Raw genomic sequence first — 24,409 nt, 5'->3', positions numbered from 1 at the left:
TGTAAGTGCTTATTTTGAGGAACTTCCGAAAACGCACTTTTCTGAAGGATTAAAAAAACTTGAAAAGCGATTGACCTAGTGTATAGAGCTCCAAGGAGATTACCATATGTTGAAAAATAAAAAAAAAATTACCCAAAAAAAATTGTTTTTATACTTCATTCTAAGGACTTATTGAACTACCCTCGTATGAAAACTCAGAAGTAGGATGGACCAACAAGATACCTTTTTACAAAATATAAAATTTATGAGATAGTTATGAAGACCAAATTCGTTTCAAAATCAGGCATTATAACAAACTTAAAGTCGAAAAATTGATCACCGGCAAAGTATGTTGTTTTCAAGGGAAAATCAAGCGATAATTTTTTTCGATTTTAAAGAAGATTGTTTTTCTACGAGGTTATGTATGCTTAAATTTTTCAGGCTATTTCAGACAAAAACCATAATCTCTTTTGAAATAAATTAGCAAATTTAAATAAAGTTGTTTATTCATACTTTATTATTTGGAAAATAGAACGCTCGAATTTTTATCAGAAAAAAGGAAGATCTAAAGAGATTTTAAGAAAAATGTTTCTGATTTTAAAAAGTATCGTAGAAAAAAACGTTAAACTCTTTCATGATATGCTATATCTTTCATAAGAAAAATAGGAAAATTTAATTTTCCGGAATAAAGATGCTCGTGGCAACAAGAATGGTTTATGCTGCATAAAACTCTCACGATGTCGTATTTAGATTGGGGACCACTAAAAGAAAACACTGACAAATATGACAAAGACTGTTTTTTTTTGTTCAGGAAAACTAAAAACTTTTTTTCTTTAAGTCATGTTTTCAACTTTTAGCGTAAAAATAAGGTAAAAAAATCCCTTTTTATTTTTGTCAATACTATTTAAATATTTGTGCATATATGTATAAACAGTAATTTTTATAACAGTATGTAGTTATTATAAAGGTTAAATTATTTTTATGACTGGGAAAGTAAGATCTATTTTTAAGATTATCACACAAATGTTTTAAAATTTAATAATCTAAATCAGTTTTACAGCATTAAAATTATGGTTCCTTCACTTTTATAAACATTTCCAATTTTGTTATCACCATATCAAACGAATTTAAATATTGTAATTATTAAATTAAATTTTATGACCTTGATCTTTCCCGCTTTTATTTACAAAAAATTAATGTATTATCAATCAGAAGATTATTACAATAATATTAATATAAATTTTAAATTATGTTTAGTTATAACAAGTACAATTATTAAAGGAAATAATGTATGAGCGTAATGTCTAGTTCACATTCTTTGTAAGAATAAATCAATGTGCATCTAGTTTTATAAATATGTTTAATTTCGTAATTTTAATTTGTAAAGTATTTGGATGATTTCATTAAATTTCACGATTTTAAGCTTTAAACATTTTTATTGGAACAAGTTTATGACAAACCAATTATTATTTATGAAAAAATTATTCACGCACTTATTTTTTTTATATCGTTAAGATGAATCTGGAATTAAAGCATAGCCCGCAGTTTTGTAATTTACTTTAAAGTTAGAACAACATAGATTTGATTATGGGGATAAATAAATAATTCAATATCACTAACCTAAATTCTAAACAGCCTTTAATTTTCTTCACAGAAAATGTGATATGAGAGTCTGAGATTGGGAAAAACGTTCGTTTGCAGTGCAATATTGTGAAAAACACGTTACTTGGGGAATTACAGAGCTCGACTTGGGAATTTGAGTTTGGTCCGCAATTGTAGTTCCTGTATTTATTCCTCGTGGCTTGGTTGCAGGAAAATGTGCGGAGACTATCAGTCATCGGATAATTCAATAGAACACCTATCAATCCAGACCATCGCTCAATTTCCCGCGTGACGTTTCCGGGGAAAGCCGTTACCGTGGGCCGGTTTCGCAGTACTGTAGATGGCTAATTGGACCACGGATGTGTCTAATCGAAGCTAATGCCATTCGACTCGTATATAGGCTTCAGGAGAGACGGAGAGCAACCCATAAATTACCGACGAGTCCGATGTCGAAGCGACATTTGTGTCACCATGCTTGGCATCAATGAAGTTAGGCATGAGAACAATAGCTAAATATCGACTTTATCTGTACCATTGTAGCATATAGTACACAATAGATTCTAAAGTAAAAAATCTGTTGCGAATCCATTACCATTAACGTTTCTTTCTATTTTAGAACATTCTAAAACGTTCAGAAACAAGTCCAGAACATTTTGTAAAATATTTCCCAAGGTATTTGTCGGTCGTGAAAGAAAATAAGGCACATGCAATTTATGCTGCTTTAAATCTGCAATGCGCAATATTTAACATTAATTTTAACTTGAAAAATCCAAATTCACTCTTGCAGTCAAATCAACTAATTTTCCGTGATTTAACACTAATAAATTATAACCCAACCTCTTGTTTACGGAGCAGGGGTTTATCTGATGATTAATCACAAGTACAAGTTTTTTTTCGTCTTGGGACGAGAATCAATTCTACATTCATTCCAAAATACAAAATCAATTAATAAAAAAAAACTTAAGATCATACGTTGAATTAGATGATTGAAGCCCATTATCTTTTCAAGTTACAAAAACCTATATCTAAGTTGATAAATACTTTACGAAAATCAACCATATTTTCGGGTTTTATGTCAGGATTTCAGAACAATGAATTAACAAAAGATTGAATTTATCTTACTTAGACCTAAAAACTGAGGTGGGGCATATAAAATATCCCTTTCAAAAATGTTGCAACGTAAATATGACAATTTTGATTTATAATACGAAAAAATGATATCTTTCGTTACAAAGAAATCTCGTGCATCACGCAGAGGAGACTGAATTCAACATCTAAGATGGAATGTGCGAAAAAGTAATTAAATTTCTTGGGCCCTTTTCCGCGAGTTCAGAAATCAGACACGAGTGAGCCCTTAAACCATTGATACATATGAATCGTAATTTAAACAGAATTACAACAATAAGAAGCACTCTAAACAATGGTCAAACATTTTGACGAGATTCTCAAATGTAATTGTCCATGGTGTAAAATGTTCATAACTTATGTCAGAAATTTATATACAATACTCGAAAACCATAGTGTTTGTAGGTACTGACTATATTAGGTTGATAGGCTAGATTTATATGTTTAAGCCATATTCATCGAGGCGACATATTTTCGATGGCATGTCGCTAAAAAGTAGAAAACCCGTCATAAAGTTACGTCCCGGATTCACTCATATGGACTCATCAGTATACCTGATCACAAGTGAATCCTGGCACAGGCGATTTGGGTACATTTTTAGTCACTCATTCCAATTTATATCCGCGCCGCTTAGTGCTTGGTGCTTGACTTCTGCGATGAGATTTCCAAGTTGGTGTTCGATTTTGCTGATGTTGAACTCTAGATCGGTACAGATTCGCCACTGCTGTAATGCGTCACTGCGTGTTCAGTGACAGTCCTGTCAGCTACCAGGGCTTTCGGTGCTCATTGGTGGAATTCTAATTCCATTGCAATGCTAGAAACTCAGGTCATTATCTCGTGACAAGACGAGATGCATCTTGTCTGTATCATTTCTCGGTGCCATTCCATGAATGCGTTTTTCTACCTAGTTCTGCATTCTGGGTTTTGTCCAAAGTTATCTCTGCCAATGTAAAAACACTTTTTTTCTCTAGGTAATGCTTACTTTTCCTAACTCATGTGAGAGTTTTAAGTGATGGGTGAAAAGCAACTTGTGTCACAGACAAGAGATAATATCTTTCGATAAACCCAATATCGACGCGACCATTTTATCATCATTCGTGGTATCAATAAACTTAGGCTTGAAGCTAATAGATAAATATCAACTTTAGCTCTACCATTATAGCATATCGTATGCAATGGAATCTGATTCTGAGTCTGGTTTCTAGATTCCAGATTCTAGCATCGAAAAGACAATGGCCGGGCCACGGATGTCGTGCAGGCGGTACCCGGAAGTAGCAATTCTGGTGCGAATCCATTGCCTCCGTATGTCACACATTCAGTGGTGCAAATACGTCTAGTCCTCGATTCTCGGTTCTTGAGCATGTATGTACACTGCACGTTCCTCCATGCGGTTACATAGTTATTGAGAGAGCGCTATCTGTCATGTTCAGCGGCCGCAACTTGCAGCGCGGCTATCTACAATCAGCCCGATTGCAGCGTATCATTCTCGTCTGAAGAGACGTCAGGTTGCGTTGGTATGCTTTACTTCCTCTTCATTCCTCATTTGATTTTCACAACCACTCACACAATTTCCGGTTATTACTTTTCACATTTATATTGCTAGTTTTCTATAAAATGGATATGATGATATACAATGTTATTTCGAAATTCTATATGAACTCAAAAATTGAAATAAAAACATTTTATAATCGTGATGGGTTCTTTCAAAATTGAAGTTTTGGCTTAAATTGAATTTTAAAAAAATCAATCTTGGAATTAGGCGAATTGACTTTTTAAAAAAAATAATTTATCAGTAATAACAGGAATTTGGCTATTTTAAAAAAGTTCCACCCTTTCCGCACTCCGCACATACTTTTACTTTTAGATGCCAATGCTATCAATACTACCCAATTCCAGTGTTGAACATATGCAACTGTTATAGGTTTTCTGCATATTATAGATTTTGCTGCGAAAAACACACTAAAACAATTGAGAGTATTCTAGAATGTTCAAAAATATTACTTGGCTGAAATATTACTTAACGAAGATATTTAAATATTCTTTCTATATTCTGGTGAGGCTTATTCTTTTTCACAAAACAATCACTTTTTATTTTTTTTCAATTTTTTTTTGTTAAATGTTAACCTCTAAAAGGAAGGCATCCTGTAAAATTTATTTAAGCCGAACAAGTTTTGCTGCGAGAAAAATTCAAAAATGCAAATTTTGAATAAAAAAAACTCTCATGTCGATAAAAATGACTTGACTTGTATAAAACTGACAGATGGTCTCCTTTATATAAGAACGAATTTCAACAAAAATATTGGGTAAAATAAAGAAAAAGGGGTTTTTGATTAACTTCAACTTTATCTTCCAGACTTAGTTTTAAAACGCTGGAAAACCCATTTTTTTATTTTATCCAAATATTTTTCCTAAGTTTTTGTTTATATAAATAAGATATTGTTTTAGCTTTATATAGGCCAACTCATTTTACATCACAAAAAATTAAGAGGTATGTTTTTTTAATCTTTTAAAAACAAGCAAAGTTTTTTTTTATGTTTTGTTGAATTTGTCTTTTGTAATAAAAATGTTAAAATTTATATTCGCAGACGAAAATGATCGTTTCCATACAATTTTTTGACTAAAAAACTCTAGCAGGATGTATTCTTTTGAAAAGGATAAATTTCACGGAAAAAATAGAGAAAATAAAAATTGAGATTTTTTTGATAATAGGTTCTTTATATTTTCATCCTAGAAATGTCTCATAATAATATAAAGATAAATACAAATAATGATAAGGAACCTTTAGTGAATTTGAAATACACACATAAATAGCCGAAAATTCTGTAATCATTTTGTATAATTTCAATGTATTCTAGATCATTTTGGAATTTAAAGAAACATTCTAAAAAGTTTCAGAACATTCGCGAACTTTAGAAGATTCAAGATAACCATGCAGAAATATTTTAAAATTTTCCACACTATTCTAGTGGAGTTGGAGATTTAAAAAAAATATTATTATATATAACTATATAGAACATTTTACAACTTTCAGAGAATTTTAGAAATAACAGAATATTCGAAAAAAACTCCGATCACTCCAGAAAAATTTAGAATATTTTAGAATACTTAACATGTTCTTGTGAAGTCAAAATCATTTCTGGATTTATGGTTAATTTTATAATGATATAAAAATTACAGGACATGGTAGAGTCTTGCAAAACATCCTCGAGAAATCTAGAAAATTAAAAGCTTACCAGAATCCTATAAAAACTTCTAGAATGAACTAAATTAATTAAAAACTGAATTAATTTTACTACTGAAGTATTTTGAAAAGAATGCACAGAAGCCGGGGGATCAATAGCTAGTTTTAATGAAAAGAAAATATGTTATCCAATTTACCTAAAATTAAAATTTACCAAGTATGAATTTTTCTTATTGTCATAGTATTCCCATGATAATAATAACCAATAGGGTTATTAATATCATTATTGGATATCGTCTGACTGCCACTGATATTAAATACTGTAATACTTTTCAGTATTAGAAAACTATTACAGTCCCCTTTTAAACTAAAGAGCATTTTGTGAGCAATCAATATTATTCTATGAAGGAAAACCTGAAAACATTTTCAAATATAGATTTTTGTTGAAGCTGCTTGTTGTCTTTATAAATTTTGATATTCGATAATCAGCTTATTGAAAATATCGAAGTCGAGGATAGGAATATTGTGCGGAAAAGTTGACATTAAAGCTTTTCGGTTTACGATAATGTTTACCTATCGGAAACATAATGTGACGTCTAAAGGATTCTTGAGAGCAAACAACATATCATGAGTGTATTATTATAGGCACTTTTTATGGTACAATATTATATTAAAATGCTTACGAATAATATGGGATTTGACTTCCATTTTCCCATCATATAATTCTTTCTTATACTTGCGGGAACAGTAAAAACTAAAACTATTAGCATAAACAGCCGCTCAGAAAATACGTGACGCTATTTTGAGCACTTTTTACATCTTTTTCTTGATCATAGATCGTTACACAGGCCTGAACCTTCAGCTGTTTTCATTTTTACAGTATTTCATATAATAATATTTCATAAAATAGGGTGATTTTAAAAAACTAAAATAGGGCGATTATGGTAAACTAATTTCTTTTAAATAAAATTAATGTATAAGTACCAAATTAAATTAATTAAGACTTTGAGTGGAAAATATTGCATATTTAGCAATATAGTTTAATTTTCGAAGAAAAAATAATAATTTCCTACTAGAAGAGAATGAATTTTCAACGAAAAAGTTAAACCTGAAAACATAAACTTACAACTAAAAAAATCATTTTTCAAGAAAATAGTTAAACATAAAGAATTAATATTCTATACAAAATAGTTGAATAATGATTCTACAACAACAATAAGATGATTTTTTCACAACGAACTTCAATAGTTGTTATTTTACCTAAAAAATATTCTGATTTTAAATTAAAAGCCGTCAATTTTTAGCAAAAAAACAAATTTTGAACAAAAAATGTAATATTTGATATTTCAATGAAATATAATTTTCTATTTTATCAAAAACGGTGAAATTCAACAAAAAGGGTCAATTATTTACTAAATAGTTGAATTGACAACAAAATCAGAATAAGTTTTAACGAGACAGTTGCATTTTTGAAGACAAAAAATTTCTACTGAAGAAAATACATTTTTACAACCAGAAAGGCGCATTCTCTACAAAAAAGTTGAATTCGCTACCCGAAAATATAGATCTTTAGCCCGATAGTTTATTTTTGAAGAATTAAATTTCAATTTTGTTGGTTCCAACCAAAGAGATAGATCTTCAGCTCAGGAATAAATTTAAAAAAAGAAGTTCAACTTTTATATAAACAGTTGAATTTGCAATCAAGTTGATTAATTTTTCACAAAAAAGATAAATTTACATAAAATTACATGCACTTTTAACTAATGTAAGAAGAGTTTAATTTTCAGTTGATTAAAATAATTTTTAACGAAACAGAAACGAATTTTCAATAATATACTTGAATCTTTAGACAATGAAATGAGTGGTTAACAAATACGTGCAACTGTCAACCAAGTAGTTTAATTTGTAACTAAAGAGATAGATTTTGACTCCATGGAATGTATTTTTAACAAAGTAGTTCAATTTTTATACAAATTGTTGAATTTTTAATCAAGGAGATTAATTTTCTATAAAAAATTACAAATTTACAACCAAAAAAATACATAACTTCGCCCTAGAATTATACTGCGCTATGTCTACTTTTTGGAATTTTCAAACCTTTATTATTTCTAGACTCGATAAGGGTTAAACTTTGTCTAATGATTAAATTTTCTGTGAAATATATTTCCTCAGCTGTTCCAATTAATAATTAAAATAGTGACGTTAAATAAAAGTTAGAATTATATCACACAATGTTCTTTTTTGCATTTCTATTAGTGAAAAATTCCAAGTTTACTGTGCATATTTTGTATTCGTATTGTACATATCATTTGTATTTTATTGTTTAAAGAACAGTAGAGTGCTGTCCAGTATTATTATGTACTTCAAACATTATGCTAGCTCCCGGTAATTTTCAAAATAACTTAGTAACTTATAAGCTAAGGAACTGAGTCGTAGAATTAATGATGTAGAGTTTTATGCGCCAGTCCAACTCGGAAGTCTTTGACATAATTTTGTGAGCTTTTTCCTTTGATACTGTGAACAGCAGGCTAGCCCGAGGTAATTTTAAAAATAATTCAGTGAGTTATGAGCTGAGAAACTGAGTTGTCGAATTGAAGATGAGTTTTCTGAAGCGTAAGTCATAATTCAACTTGGAGACTTTCGACATAATTTTGTGAGCTTTGTTCTTTGGTACTGTAAACATGAGTCTAGCTGCTGGGTAAGGAAGCGTGGATCGTATTATTCCCGGAAATTTAATCTCCTACACGACGGAAAATGGATGAACGAGGAATCCGAATTCGCGAGGAGCGAATTTCCTCGTCGCTTCGGTCAGGATATATTTGAGTTCTAGTCTTTCTTGACCATTGGTATAATTTACTAAGGCTATCACTCGTCGCGGATTTGAATTTTTAATGCCCGCGGGAGTCAGACCGTAGATCGTCGCTGCAAAGGCAGGTACTCAATCTTCACGAGATCGTCTCTTTTAACTTTTTCGTGCAGAGACGCAAAGCCTGAACGAACTTTTCCTGATCGCCCAAAAGATCCTTGAAAAGCTACATGTGGAATTCTATGTCTCGGTCTCTTTATTTCCTTGGTCTTGCTCAAATCTAAGTCGTTGCAAAGAACAATTTATTGCGAAGATAAGTTCAAAATTTTTTTATAGAGCTTTATAACACACTGAACGCTAAGCGATCATAAGTATAATAAAAATGTTGAATAATTTGCATTTCAAGCTTCAAAAATGGCAGAGACTGAAATCATATGTGATTTTTTCCCCAAGATATACCTAAATAACATTTTATGTTTTTCAATTGTTCATAATTTCTTTCCTTTAATTAAAAACTATACGTAATATGTGTTGGGAAGACGAATGTTATGGCTTTAATGAGTTTCCAAAACATTGAAAATTCTGATTATTTCACTAATTTTTATAGGTGTAGGGTATAAAGTAGCACACTGGTACGAAATAAAAAAACAAAGTTCAAAATAACCCTGAGAACGCAAATCTTAACCAACGATTTTCAAATTGTTGTTCAAAAATGCATGCGAATGCAAACGGTTATAATGCATACAATAATTGAATAAAGTAAAGAAATTTCATATTATATTGATAATTGAAAACACAATTTTAAATGAAATTTCTTTTATGTCTAGGATGCAAAAAAATTTTCATTTCCAAATGCAAATTCGAAGTCTCTTTAAAATTTATTCAAAGCTAATTAAACAAATTATTAAATATCACAAAGAGTGTTCCATTTAAAAAGAAATATAGAGTCTTTTAAAAACAGAGAAAAATATCATTAGTAAAGAATAATCGTATGCAATTTAATTAATTAAATTTTAAAAAAATATTTACAAATTTTAAATTTTCTTAAATTCCATGATATTTTATAAAATACCCGAAACTTTTTAAACTTCTCTAGAATCTTTTACAGATAAAAAGTTCTTGAACTTTGAAAAAGACTCAGTAATTTCACAAAGATCTAATAAGATCCCGTAAAAATGTTTGAAATCTTGAATATCTTTGAACATACCTTAAAAAATGATGAAATATTTGAAATCCTCTGAAATACCGTAAAATTTCACAAAATTAGGTAAAGCCCTGAAAATCATATAACAACTTTTAAAATAGCACGAAAGCTCTAAAATCCCTAATTTCTTTTGAAATCCTATCAATATTATGAAATTTTGGGAATTCCTTCGAAATGTTTTGGATCTACATAAAACATCTTGAAATATTTAATATCCTGTTGAATTTCTTTAACAATGACATTTAAAAAAATGATAAACTATGAACAATTTATATTATGATTATAAATTATAAACAATTAAAAATTTCACTTTATTTAATTTACTCTCTTCTATCTAGAAATTTTTTGAAATTCCCTGAGATTCCCTCATATCCCTTAAAATCTTCAAAGCCCTCGAGATCCTTGCAAATTTTTTGGAATCTAGTAAAATATCCTGAAATGTTTAAAGTCTATTAAAATTAATTGAAATGCTTTAAAATTCAAAAAGATCATGGAGATCCAATAAAATCGCACCCGTCTGGAAAAGTCCCTGTTATTAATTGAGATCTTTGAATTCTCAAAGTTTGTTGCAATCTTGCGAAATATATTAAGCCCGTTTAAATCCCGTGCATTAATAGACATTTTTTCAAATCTTCAGAGTTCTTTAGGGATCCTATAGAGTCGCTTAGGTCTGGCGACTTCCCTATAAATCCTTTAAAATTTCATTTCATTTAATTAACTCCCTTGAGTGATCTGAAATTTTTGTAAATTTTTCAAAATCACTTAAAATCTTTGAAATCTTTTCATATCCTTAATACCCTTTTTAGTCCTTTAGAATCTCTTTGAATTTTCTAAATTTTGAAATTTCTTAGAATTTTGTGAAATATCCTAAAATCTTTCAAATCCCTTCAAATTCATTGAAATTTGTTAGATCTTGCAGATCCTGCAAATTCGCTCACGTGTGGTGAAATACCTATAAATTTTTTTAAATATCTTCAAATCCCGTGAATTATTTTGAATTTTTATTATCTCATGAAATTTCTTTACAAATTTTGAAAACTTTAAACTCCATTGAAATTTTTTAATTTCTTGGAATCTTGTGAAATTTCGATTTTTGAGATGTCGGATATATTGTTTTAGCCAATAAGTGAGGTATTGAAAAAATATATTTGAATAAGAAGATCCAAAATAGTCCTAAGGGCGAGAAATTGAAGAAAATAGTAGCATTGGTCTCATCCTTTTACAATGCATCGTAAAATAATTGCATGATTAAACAAACTTTCAATAGTACCAGTGGTATCTCCCTAAAAAGAAGAAAAAAATATTATATTTTTACTATTTTTTTTCTATTGTTTTAATCTTTTTAATATTACATACAACAGGAAATTTAATCATAATTTTGTTTTTTAATTTCACAAATAATTATTTTTTGTAAAAAAGAATTGAATTTTACTTATTTCCACAAGGGCTCGATATTTATTTTATATAGATATTGAAATGATTTAAAAATATTTAAAAGCGATAAACAATAAAAAAATTCGAATGCAACAACATTTTAATAACCTTAGCAACAACAAAAATTTTCCTTTAGAGAACCTCCAATAAAACTCAGAGTCTTTAGGCCATTTAATTCTTGTATAAAACTTTTTTACTAATTTTCAATGTGAAATAACACAACTTCCTAAACAATAATTTCAAATTTTTCATAAAACTTTTATTTGAATTTTACTCATTAACAAAAGGTATAGAGCGTAAAAAATTTCAGGTAGAAAATGATTGACACTTACGATGCTAATTCATTTTTTGTTGAGTCTAGATTGGGATTTTATTTTGAAATAATTTTTGAGAAAATCAGTTCATGTTGTTGGAAGTTTCGTGCTGTGAAGCATCTCCAATCAGTCCAAGTTAACTTATAGGTATAGCATACATAACTCACAATCAGAGATTAACGAAAGTCTACCTAGTGGGATTTCGCCCTTCGTTACCTTGAGCAAAGTCTGCCCGGCCTGTAGTGTTATGGGATGATTGTTCCTGACAATAGCTCCATTACTAAAGCAAATATTTATGTTTCCTCTTTACCCACAGGAGACGGACAAAACGGAAAACTCGATCCGCTTGAAAGTCACACGCGGAAGTTCTGGCCAATACAAGTGTGAGGTATCCACCGAGGCGCCAAATTTTGCTACGACCTATCGCAAGGCAAACCTCACTGTCATTGGTAAGTTTAAAGACCAGAAAGTTTATATTAGATTATATATAGTTAAGTTTTAACTGAATATTATAAAAAATTGTGCTTACATTGTGAATAATTTTCCTTTTTTAACCTTCGGAGCCCATTATGGGAAGCTCAGACCTATACATTGATTTTGGTCACAGATATCTTTAAGGCCGACATCCCAGAGTCCCAGAGTGTCATGCGTGAGAGAAAAAATAAGTGTGTACTCCGAGAGTTCAAAATTATATTGACTCTTGTATGAGTGTCTTGATTTTGAGCGTTTTATATCCAATTTTTGGGTACCCTGAAATTATTCAAAAATGGTGAATTTTAAGATTCTGACTAATCCTTTGAAAAAATGACAATCTGAGCAATTTAATGATTTTTTTCAATCGAAAATCCCTACTTTCGATGAAAAACATTGAAATAAAAAAAGATTTTTTTAAGTCGTAAATTTTCTTTAAAATGTAATTTTTTCTGTTTAAAAGAACCAATTTCTGGAAGAAGATAGCACAACATTAAATTTGTCCTCAATTGTGAATCTTCTTTAAAGTATTTATCGATAACAATTTTTATTTTTTGTAAATCTTAACGATTTTTGTTTAAAAATATAAATTTTTAGTGGAAATTGCAAAGGTATCCTAAAATTGTTGAAAATTGGTGAACCTTCTTAAAAAATATAATTTTTCTAAATTAATAATGGCATTTTCCTAACAAAACCATTAACATAATTCAAATCTGTTAAAAAATTAGGAATATTTTTTGAGATCTAATGAATTTTAAATAAATATTTCAAGTTAGCACAAAAAATGTCTGAAACAATTATAAATTGTTCAGTGTTCCAAATTGTATAATTTTAAATAAAAATGGTTGGACTTACATTTGATGTTTTTAGTTTAAAAATACTAATTTCAGGTGTAGCGCCTCACTATAACCTGAGGTCGTTGCATTATTTTTAATATTCTTCAAAATACAATTATTTTATACTAAACATAGCATTAATCTGTGATGAAATTTCTAATATAATATAACAGGAAATATTTTCGGAATTGTAAATCGTCTTCGATATTCAATGACTTTTTGTTAAATAAGCGACTTCCTTTCGAAAAACTATCACACAACCTGAAACCGTTGAAAAGTGATCTTTCAAACATAATTTATTTGATTAAAACATGTCAATTTCTGAATAAGTCGAACTCTAACACGAAAAATGTGAAATGTTAATTAATTTTTAATTTTTCAAAACTAATAATTTCTTTTTAAAAATACAAATTTTCGGGTTAAAACGCTTACTTTACCTAAAATGGTCATAAATTGAAAATATTTATAATGATTTTTGTTTGAAAATGCTAAGCTCTGATGAGGAAAACTAAAACAACCTACAGTTTTTACAAATTTGAAGTCTTCTTCGAGACTTAATGATTTTATATTAAAATTTTTTTAATACTAATTTTTAGCAAAAGCACTAGCATACAATATGTATGCTATTTTAAATAATGTATTAGATAATTTCATATCGACAGCATTACCTGTACGGTAAATTTCGGCTTCAAGCCATTTCGACTACGGGTAGACTTGATCCACTGTCTACCTTCAAAGTCAACTATAGAAAAACTGGTTGAACTCAGAAGCCGGTTTTCTTCAGTTCTCCTATCCTCTAGCCACAAGTGCAGGAAAATTGCGAATACTTCTGATAAATTCGTATTCGGCAGCTGTAATTCTAAGGTCAACATGGTAGAAGAAGAATTTTCACATGCCCGTACACAGTAAAGGGGAATTGTCTGGCAGTATATGTGACCATGCTAAAGAATTTAACTGATACTTTAGCAGCAAGGGTGAACCATATATAGACCTCTGTTTCACCTACATCTTAAATAAAGGCATAGTGCAATAGGTTTTACCACTATGCTACGAAATTTAAATGGACTAGAATGAAAAGACAATGATAATATATAATTTTAAATTGTTAACCCGTACGAGCAAGATGGTAAGTATACTTACAAATAGTTACTAAGTCTTTATTATTTACTCAAATTAAAGAATATATTTCTAGTAACTATCCAAAGAGAATTTCAAAACCCATGAAATTTGAACCTCCAAACTCGGGAATAATTTACTGAGAACTTGTTAACTTTTTCTAGTCAAACTCATATTCTCCCAACTTAGCAACTCAATGTATCTGGAGTAAGTTTTTGTTTTCTTCTTTCAACTGAAAATTGCACTTTTGATCGTGATTCGTAATCAACCCTGTTCAAATGTTAGGTTCCTGTCACTTTGAAATTCCTCAGTTCCACATTATATTTCTCGGTGCTAGATAATTGTGTTTAAACATATTTTTTTGGTCTCAATTCAGAAGGATACTTTAACTCAGAAATAAGCTTCTGTTTTATTTTTAAATGGTGATTCAGATTTTACAGAATATTATTTCCATCTACTGAAATCTTTCTTGGCTTTCGTTGTTAGGAAATGTTAGTTTCTCCGCCTAAATACTGAGGGGATGTTAAAAAAATCCTAAAACAGTCTGCATACAGAAAATAATGAATCGTTCATGTGAATGAGCATTTAGTTAAATCTAACAAATTTTTAATAACGTTTCAATAATATATGAAGTTCGATATTAAGACACAGTGAACTACTGGAATAAATTGTGTCTTTAAATTAGATAAAAACGCTGCAGAAGGTTTATCTGACAAAAGATAAAATTTATTTAACGAAAATATTTATTTGACATATGTAATATGTCAAACGGCTGCGTCTAAGTTCATCGACAAATTTTCCTCCATGAATTTAAAAAACCTCGCGATATTTATTTTTTAAGTCGTCTCACTTTATTTAAATGATTTTAACCAACAAATCATTCACCTAAACTCACAGAATACATAGGCTGCACATTAGTTAGTTTATACATTATAGTATTTGTTTAAAATTTTTGAAGTCTCTATCAGGGTCGACAGAAACTAAATGTTTATTCAACAAAAGTAAATAACTGAACTTGTCTGAATGTTTACTATAATCTATAAACTAACCAAAGTACAGCCTATGTACTAGGTAAGTGTAGGTTGATGATTTGTTAATTAAAAATTATTTAAATAAAGTTAGACGATTCAAAAAATTAATACCGCGAGGATTTTTTAATTTATGGAAGAATTTTTTCGGTGACCATAGACGCAGCCATTTAACATATCACATATGTCAAATAAATATTTTTGTCAGATAAGTTATATATTTTTTCAGATAAATTTTTTATTTCCTCGTATAGACGTGCTGCAGCATTTTTATCCAATTTGAAGATAACATTCCTGGAGTTTACTGTGGATACATGGGAAAATTGAAAATTTCACAATTTTTTAAAGGAAAAGTGTCATTTTCTCTTAGAATTTTCTTTTAAATTATTGTTTTGCACTTTCCATATTATAAAAAAATATATAATTAGAAATTTCGATGCAAATAATTTACTGTACATTTGCACATCTGTACATTAAAAGAATTTCCGAATTTGAATAAATTATTCCTAAATTTAAAAACATCTGAATGGGTTTCATTGAATTCTTTAAATTAAGTCATTCAAAACTGTATGATAATTTATACACATTACACCAGGAAAGAAACTAGTGTTTGAAATAATCAAAGTGTTTATTTAATCAAAAGTACATAGACGACAGGAGACCGAGTTTATGAGATAGTAAATCACGCAAGTTCCCTCAGAAACTGCAGCTACACGTAAGTGTAAATGACTAGCTATAATTGCCGAAATGGTGGCGTACTAATTCAACCTCAATTATATGGTTTATTGTGTGAGAAGCTCGATTATGAAACACATTATATAAAGCGATGCTTTCTAGAACATGAGAGTCGGCACATTCTCCCTCTCAGCCTCAGTCCGACCGATGCTTGACATCATCCACTTAGAATCTGGCAACAGAGATACAGTAGCAGAATCGGCATGGAAGCCCCGAGCTGCTTTTATTCCTTCTTGCAAGATACGGGGACTATGAATATGTATAAAAACAATTTTCATTTGCAATAATAATACGTTCCAAAACAACGTTATGTGAGGAGTAAGCAAACAAAATGTGATAAATCTATTTTTTGACAAAATTGAAACAAGGACTGTTTCTGAATTCTTGAAATATCATCCACATGATTATTGAACTTAACTTGGTTAAACTTAATTTAATTGAACTTAATTTTTATAAAAATTTTAATGGTCGCTTACAGATTCAGTACATAAACAGTTCCAACTTCTTGAGTACGTAAACACTTTTTTAAATTGTCAAAAACTTGTCAACATTTCTCTTGTAATATTGAATTCTCTAAAAAAGGAAATGTTAATTTAGATCACTAAAATATGAGTGAAATGTGAAATATGCATTAGCTGAATTAAACGCGCATAAATACATTCTTATTTTGTTAATAACTTAAAGACAGTATTAAATTAAAAAGATTTGTTTGTAAATCGTTTATTTACAATTCTGACAGAATATAAAGGTCTGTTTAAAATTTTATTTTTATCAATGCATTTCAAGCTATAATATATCTTTAAATAATAAAAAATGAAATCAAGTAAATATATCACGTTCTGTTCGCTTCCTCATCATGTGCCCTATAAGAAAAAAATATCAGTCCATTTGGTCAATGATAAGCTTTCCATAAAGAGCTATCCATAAATTATGTAAAACATTTTTAGCTAATTATTTATACTTCTCCTATGTAACAAGTCGTACATATATGTTTCAGACTCCCTTTCCTTATCCCGCCAATATTATATATTTGTTTCAAATATTTTCAGCCATGTCTACGCAAATACAATTTAGTTGCTTATTTATATAAAATTGAATAAATTTTAATTTTTAATCTTCGAAATTGAAGAATTTTCTATTATACATCTATAGTTAGTGACACTATTAGCTTTCAATAGTTCAAAATTTAGCTGTTCACTGTTGGAATCGCTTCAATCACGATCTTTTTGTGAGAATAAGTGGAATAGTTGTTTTTTAATACTAAAGGGATGATGACAGCAATGTCTGTATTGCTTATTAGGAATTGGTGATTTTTTACTAAACCTTCATTTAAATTTTGATTTCAACTAAACTTTTTAGTAAATAAAGAAATTAATTAAAGGTGTCACTCACTGGTCGCATGTAACTACTGGGGTTTTCACCTTACGTACCTACTTAAAAAATACGTTTAAAATTACATAATTTTAAACTGTAAAAATTCCATGTAAATGAGTCTTTAGTTGAAAATCTTACCAGTCAAATAATCATAAATTACAAATAGTTAAAGTTAAAGAATTTTCAATATCAAATCTTCGGAATTAAAGCGCATATTCTTAAAATATCTTCAAAATTAGAAACCTACCTTTAATATATGAATCTTAAAAATTGAATAATTCCTAATTACATATTTTCAATATTCAACCATTTTTAATTGAAATACTTCAAATTTCTAGAATCCAAATTCTTAATATTTATAAATTAAACATATGTATAAAGATCTCTAAATTATTAATCTTTAAAATTAAACTATCAAAAAGATAACATTAAAAATTAAATATTTCAAAATGTATACACATTAGGAATTGAAGAATCTTCAATTGGTCATCTTCAGGATACGCTTAATTTAAAAATATGTTTAAAACTTTTTGACTTTAAACTATAAACATTAAAAGTTTAACAACTTAGTACATTTTTAATTGGTTATATCGTCAAAATGTGTCAGTGTTGAAAATGGGAAACATCAGTAAAGTTCAGAAATGTCAAAAGCATTAAGACGAAAAATTTAAACAACAACTTTTCTCACCACAATGTTTGGTGGAATTTCAGAGAATTTCTAAGTCAACAGATCGTGTTCTGAAAGAAGAGGCGCTAACGTGATTAGGGGCCGTTCACATATTACGTAACGCAATTTTGAACCCATTTTTGACCCTCCTTCATGGTTGTAACGGAACGTAACAAACCGTAACCCCCCCCCCCCCGGTAAAGTAACAAATCTTGATTTTGCTATTTTACAGCGTTTCAAACAGTGTGCATCCTTATATCACTTTTAGAATATTCAAATATTACTGTCTGATGTTTTCTACATTAATAATTTCAAACTCAGAATGATTAGTTTATAAAATATTTATTTATTTATTACCCGTAGTTGTTTTTTTCTCTCTCACAATGCACCACATAAGCTGCGCTGCCAATATCAACACAACTTATTGCCAACATAAACCTAATAAAATCCGCGCTAAAATTTGGATCGATTATCGCATAAAATCATAAAATCGACGTTACGTAACGCAGTCGATGACACCTCCCCCCATGTAACACTTTGTAATAAGTCGCCCTCTCCCCTCCTTTTGGTGCGTTACGTAATATGTGTACGACCTCTTATGCTGTGATACACTTTATTTTCAATTACCAGTTTTTAGATTATATTTTAATTACATATTGAGATACAAATTATTAAGCATTCTATAATATTTTTAAACACTCTGGAATAGTCTAGAAAATTCCATAATATTCCAGACCTACAGTTTAATTCAAAAATTTGTAAAACATTTTTGAACTTTTTAAATCATAAGACCCAAAAAGTGATTATCCGAGAATTATAATTGTAAATAGTTTCAAATGTCAATATTTGGTCCACTATATTCCATTGGGAATGGAAAGCCTGCAGAGGTTGGGAATATTTTTAAGTTTTATTTTAAATCTGTAATATTTTAATTCTCGTAAGTTTAAAATGGTTACCATTTGATAGTGTGAAGTATGAACTAAACATTTGTACATTTTTGAAAGGCTGACATTTTTTTAAATAGCAGTATTGAATGCTTCAAATTTAATATTGCACAATTTTAATACAATTCAAAATTATTCAACTTTGAACGGTTTTGGTTTGTAATTGATCAATTCAAAGGCCTTAAGATAAAAACAGCCCTGTTATTAACGGCCTCTATTCGGCAATAGCACAGTTTTATGTCCCTATTATTCAGAGGTCTTATCATTGGATGTACTTGGATTCATTCCAATTTCTCACTGCTATTGTTTTAAAAATGAATAATTTTTAGTTGTATCAATCAAGACCATACTATATTATTTAGAATTGAAGTGTTGAAAGTTAAATAATAGATAATGTTATTTTCTGCCCCTTTCTGTTGTTCTTGGTACATTCAAACTTGTTCCTATTTAATTGTACAATATAAGAAAATATAAAGAAGGTAAAATCCATGTCAGGTTTTGAGATACAGGTAAAATGGTTTGTCTGACAATTTCGAATGCTGGTGCTCTTAATCCTTGTCGAGCGATGAATATTCTCAGCTCGAAATGCAACAACGAATGTTGGAAGGTGAACGATCGAGGGAAAACCAAATCCCGCTTCGTACGGCTCATGCATAATCCAGGAGCCTATATTTTCCCTTGAAAAGCCTCTCAACTCGTAGGAGCCCATGCCTGGGATTATGAAGATATATTATTTTTTCCTTTGAGATTTCTGATTTTTAAACTCGAACGCTTCTCTCTGCAACTTTAAAACTTAGTTTACCATCTTAGATTTATCTATTGCTTTCTTTCGCTTCTCTTTCTTTTATTCTTGTGTTTCTGTTTTATTTTTGTTTTAATTACAAATTAAAATCAGACTGGTCTGGGAAAGTCAGAAAATGTCACGGGATTTATAGAAAGTAAGAAGAGTCAGGGAATGATAGGTAAAGCCTGATTCAAATATATGCTCAAGAATTCATGTATTGCTTGTTTCATGTATTTATATCATGTATTTATATCATTATTGTCAACTATGTATTACACGTTTCATTGAGAATTCATTTTGTTGGTTAAGTATTTATATCTTTGGTTAAAAATTCACCCAATTTGTTGAAAATATCTTGTTTTCTGGTTAAACATTGATGTTTTTAACTGAAAACTAATTTCTTCTATTTGTGATTTAAAACTTTCTGGGGTTAAAGCACACAACTTTTTTGTTGAAAACTGGCCTTTCTTAAGACAATTAATCTTTTTGTTTGAAAATTCAACTTTTTCGTAGGACAATGAAGTATTGAATTCAGAATTAATCTATTCTGTTAAAAATATAATATTTCTTAGCAGAAATATATTTAAATTTATCATTTATTTTTAGTACACATTTTTCTTATATAAGATTTTTCAATTGCCCTTTCAAATACCCTTATGAAGTTGGGTATTATTGTTATCACTGAGGTCTTTAATATTTAGAAAAAAATTTTTTTTGCGTGAACATTACCATTGCTATTATTCTTGCAAAAAAATTGATGTCGGTAAGGCAAAATGGAAAATCGGGAAATTGGTACCAGCTTTGAATAATGATCTTATTTGATTTAAATCTGAAATCACTCTTTTATGATTAAGCGAAACAATATTTATATTGATCGCTTCAACGGAGAAAATTGAGTTTCCGGTTGTGACTTTGTTGATAAAGAAAGCAAAGAGAATTTTTCCAATTGACTTTAAGACCTGTTCAACAATTAATGTTATTGATACACGTGACGGAAGCATCTGCGGAAATAATGTTTGTCTCCACGATTCGTTCTATCAACCACGTCACGTTTGATTCTTCCCACTGGGCGTAAATCACTACCGAATAACGAGGGTGGTATGCATATAGGTACTGGCAATGCCATCGAATTCGGGGCGTGAGCGGCGACAAAATTTGTTTCTGTCCGTGACGAGGAGAGAAACTCAGCGAAAAAAATATACATCATTTATCACCATTTATCATCAAACGTATTCCTGACTGCAGCGCTATCGAATGCCGGGATTGATACCAGCAAAATTTGGTTCACGCTTTAAAGAAAGAAAAAATCATTCCAACAATCCTGATTGACCGACGAAAGTTAATTTCTCTCGCTTTTGCCATTGACGTGTGTTACTCCAACTGCACGGGATTAAAAAAAATGATATTGGTAAAGCACAGAGTAAATTCAATTGTGAAAGCGATTTATTGGATTGACAAATTGCAAAGCATCTGACTAATTTAGTTGGAAAAAGTTTAAAAGCATATAGAGGAGAGTACCCAAATATGAGATACCAACTCTGTTTGAGGTGATTGTCGGAATTCTATGTACTGAATTTAAAAAGTAATATAAGTCATTTTAAAGGAAATTTAGTTTGTCATAAGAAGCTCAAATAAAAAATTTTATTAAACATTTTTTTATGCTGAAAATACAAAAAATGTAAAAAAGTGCTTTTTCAAAACTCGTCAAACTATTCTCATAATATGAGATACCCCAGGAAATAGCTAATAAAATGCACTTACTATGCCTGACCTGTACAATAAAAAACTTTAACTCTATCGCTATTTTCCTACTTAGTTATTCAATGCCCATCACTCCAGGCAAACTTTACTGCTAAATACATATTTAATGAATAATAAATAGGGTTTAAAGAATTCCCTTCCAAGAACTCCACTACCATCGATTTCACAAAAAGTTCGCCTATAATCTTTAGAAGCTCAATGAAAAATAGACTATACCACGAAATTACTTTCTTTAAAGGCTACAAGTTAGTGATAGAACCAACAGAATGGGTCTCTTAGTTTAGCTGATACCCCGCTTTCTCATCTAACGAGAATATCTCATATTCGAGTACTCATCTCTACACTTTTAGTAACAATGTTGTTAGTAGTACTAGCAGTAAATATTTGTCCCCTTATTTATATTATCTAAACAAATTTTAAGTATATAAAGTTTTCAAATTTAAAACAATTAAAATGATATATTTCTGGGATGTATGAATGGAGTATATTTATTATTGTGTGATTATTGTGTGATGTCATGTTGTCCATATACGTACTAGGAAGATCGGTAGATTTAACTTGGTTTTCAGTAAAATGTAGGGTTCTTTTTTCTGCGTGTAGAATGTTTTAAAAACTATGCCTTCGGTCAATTTTTCTGAATAATAATGATCCTAACGCGAAATTCACGATTGAAGAGTGTCACGTTTCAGATTGGTCATGCGAAATAAATGCCTCCGACGTGTGTAATTTGAGCAAAGTGCATAATTGAAATACAACAAATAGGCATTACATATGGCCTATGGAGCACCGAGTTGGTCGGCCCAATGCCAATTCATTAAAGGTATTCAATTGGTCGAGGTATTTCAAGCTACCACGAAAATCGAGCGTTACCAACAGTTGCACCGATATAATTTCCATCGGATTGATCATTTGTGGCGAGAACCTGATTGCTTAATTACTCCTCATCGCCCTTCAACTTGGCTCGACCCTTTCATTTACACATCTGTGAATATTTTGTCCTTCAACGTTTATTTATTCATTTCACAACCAATAACTCTAACAGTAAACTTAAAAACAAACATTTTATCACTCATATTATTTAAAGAGTCTTTTCTCTCGCAACCTTCTTTATTATGACAACGTGACATTTTATTAGTGTATGTCAGTTTGACATTTTAGAAAATTGTTTTCGCACGTGAAGCAATATGAAATTTTTCTCGTTGCATGGGCATGCTTTTTCCTTAATTTTCGAGATGCTAATTTTTCACTCTAGATTGAAAGCATTTAATTTTTTAAATCGCGATTCACAGTATAAAACATAATTATTTTAGCAACTGGGTTTCAAGGTAGCAATGCAGAAATACCTCAATTTTTCAACGAATTTTTTAGTTATTTAATTTTTAAATTTTCAAGTTCAAGAATAATTATTTTTGTTGGTGAAAATGAGAGTGAATTTTTTCCGTACTAAAACTGCATTCTTTTCGTTACAAAAAATCTATAAGAGCTCTTTGAATGACACTTAATACTACATGATATGATACTTATTATTACTGAATTTTTATCCTCTTTAACATTTCTGAAATTTCAATTCCAAATTATGGTTTTAAATGCGCGATGGGCAATAATAAATAAGTTTTCAATTTATGTAGGTTTATAATTTCCAACATAACAATGTTTGACACTGAAATAAAAATAATATAAAATACAAAACAATTTCCCTATTAAATTTTTCTTAATTATTTTAGATTTACATTGGAGTCAAGCATAGCAATATTGTTTATTAAGCATAACAAACCGTACATTGATATCATTATAAGTAATCTCAGAAAAAATCAGAAAAATAGCTTTGTTTCTTGCGTTTTAAAGTAGAATACTGCCTTAAAAAAAAACTAATTTTTACAGGCAGGAATAAAAAATGATAAAATTTTAACATCTTTCTAATGATACTGTCAAATTTTCAACATTTTAGTCTAGAATTTGTTGATTCAGAAAGCTTCAGGTTTAAAATTGTTTTTTATCAAAAGCTTTTGAACTTAAATGATTCAATTTTCAAAACTTTCATTTCGAAATTGTACAAGTTTAGTTCTTTTTCATATTATTCGAGATATTATCCATTTATCAAATTTGAAACCAATTTTTCTGGGATCAATCGAAAATTTATTCTAAAATAGATGGCTTTATTAGACTTGTGATATTATTTATAAAAAAATGATTAAAAAACTTTATAAGTAGACTTCGAATGCTAAAAAGTTGTACTTCAAAATGGCTTTGTTGATTTTTAGTTTCGCTCCAACAATATATTTTTTTAACTACGAAAGTAAGCGTTTTTTGGTATCACGAGAAAACGTTATTCATTTAATTGATCATAAATGTCGTAAAAATAAATATATTTTACAATGTAAAACTTACTTGTAATAGATAATATTAATGAGTAAAACACGAATAAACAACAAAAATTGCTTAATTTTTGTTTTGTTGAATATGATAAACTAGATACTATTACAAGTTATTTGCGTACTCGCAGCATATCTTAGCTACATGCTCCTTGCATATAGCCTCGTCACACCATAAGCACTTTTAAAATTTGTAATGGTCAAGAGAACTGTGACACAAATTGCAGCGCTTCTGCTTAAACCTGTTATCAACAAATTCGTATCTGATATCCATTTCCTCTGGCAAAGTACGAAGAGTAGCACAATTCACGGCGAATAACATGCAATCACAGACGAGTTGTGCTAATCTTCGTACGGAGCATCATTATATTAAATATAATATTATAAAAAATTTTTTTAAATAATATCAGTTTACCCTACTGCAAAAAAATGCTTGTAAAAGGCCAATTTTAAATTTTCACAAATAACGGATATTGTCACTTTTCGTATGCAGTGGGTGTATAATATCCCACTCCAATTTCTACAAATTTATAATTTGCATACCAAGCGTAGACTCAAGCTGCCGCCCGACGCTCCAAATGTTCGCACCTCAGAGATTCCCCCACCCCTCACCCCGGCAAGGACCCCCAACATCGACTTCCCAGTCCGTACCCTGAGGGTTAAAAATAAAATATAA

At 29.8% G+C, this 24,409-nt stretch overlaps 1 protein-coding gene across 1 annotated transcript in view; it reads left to right on the top strand.

Annotated features, from left to right (window-relative positions):
• Positions 1 to 24,409, top strand: part of LOC117171484 — a 477,779-nt gene that overhangs the window by 326,282 nt on the left and 127,088 nt on the right. The window contains exon 3 of the mRNA XM_033358841.1: positions 11,962 to 12,094. Coding sequence (XP_033214732.1) covers positions 11,962 to 12,094 — 133 coding nt within the window. The remainder of the gene's footprint in view (positions 1 to 11,961; positions 12,095 to 24,409) is intronic.

Source organism: Belonocnema kinseyi, chromosome 4 (assembly GCF_010883055.1).
Source record: "Belonocnema kinseyi isolate 2016_QV_RU_SX_M_011 chromosome 4, B_treatae_v1, whole genome shotgun sequence".
Classification (NCBI taxonomy): Eukaryota; Metazoa; Arthropoda; class Insecta; order Hymenoptera; family Cynipidae; genus Belonocnema; species Belonocnema kinseyi.
This window is presented reverse-complemented; position numbering and strand designations above follow the sequence as displayed.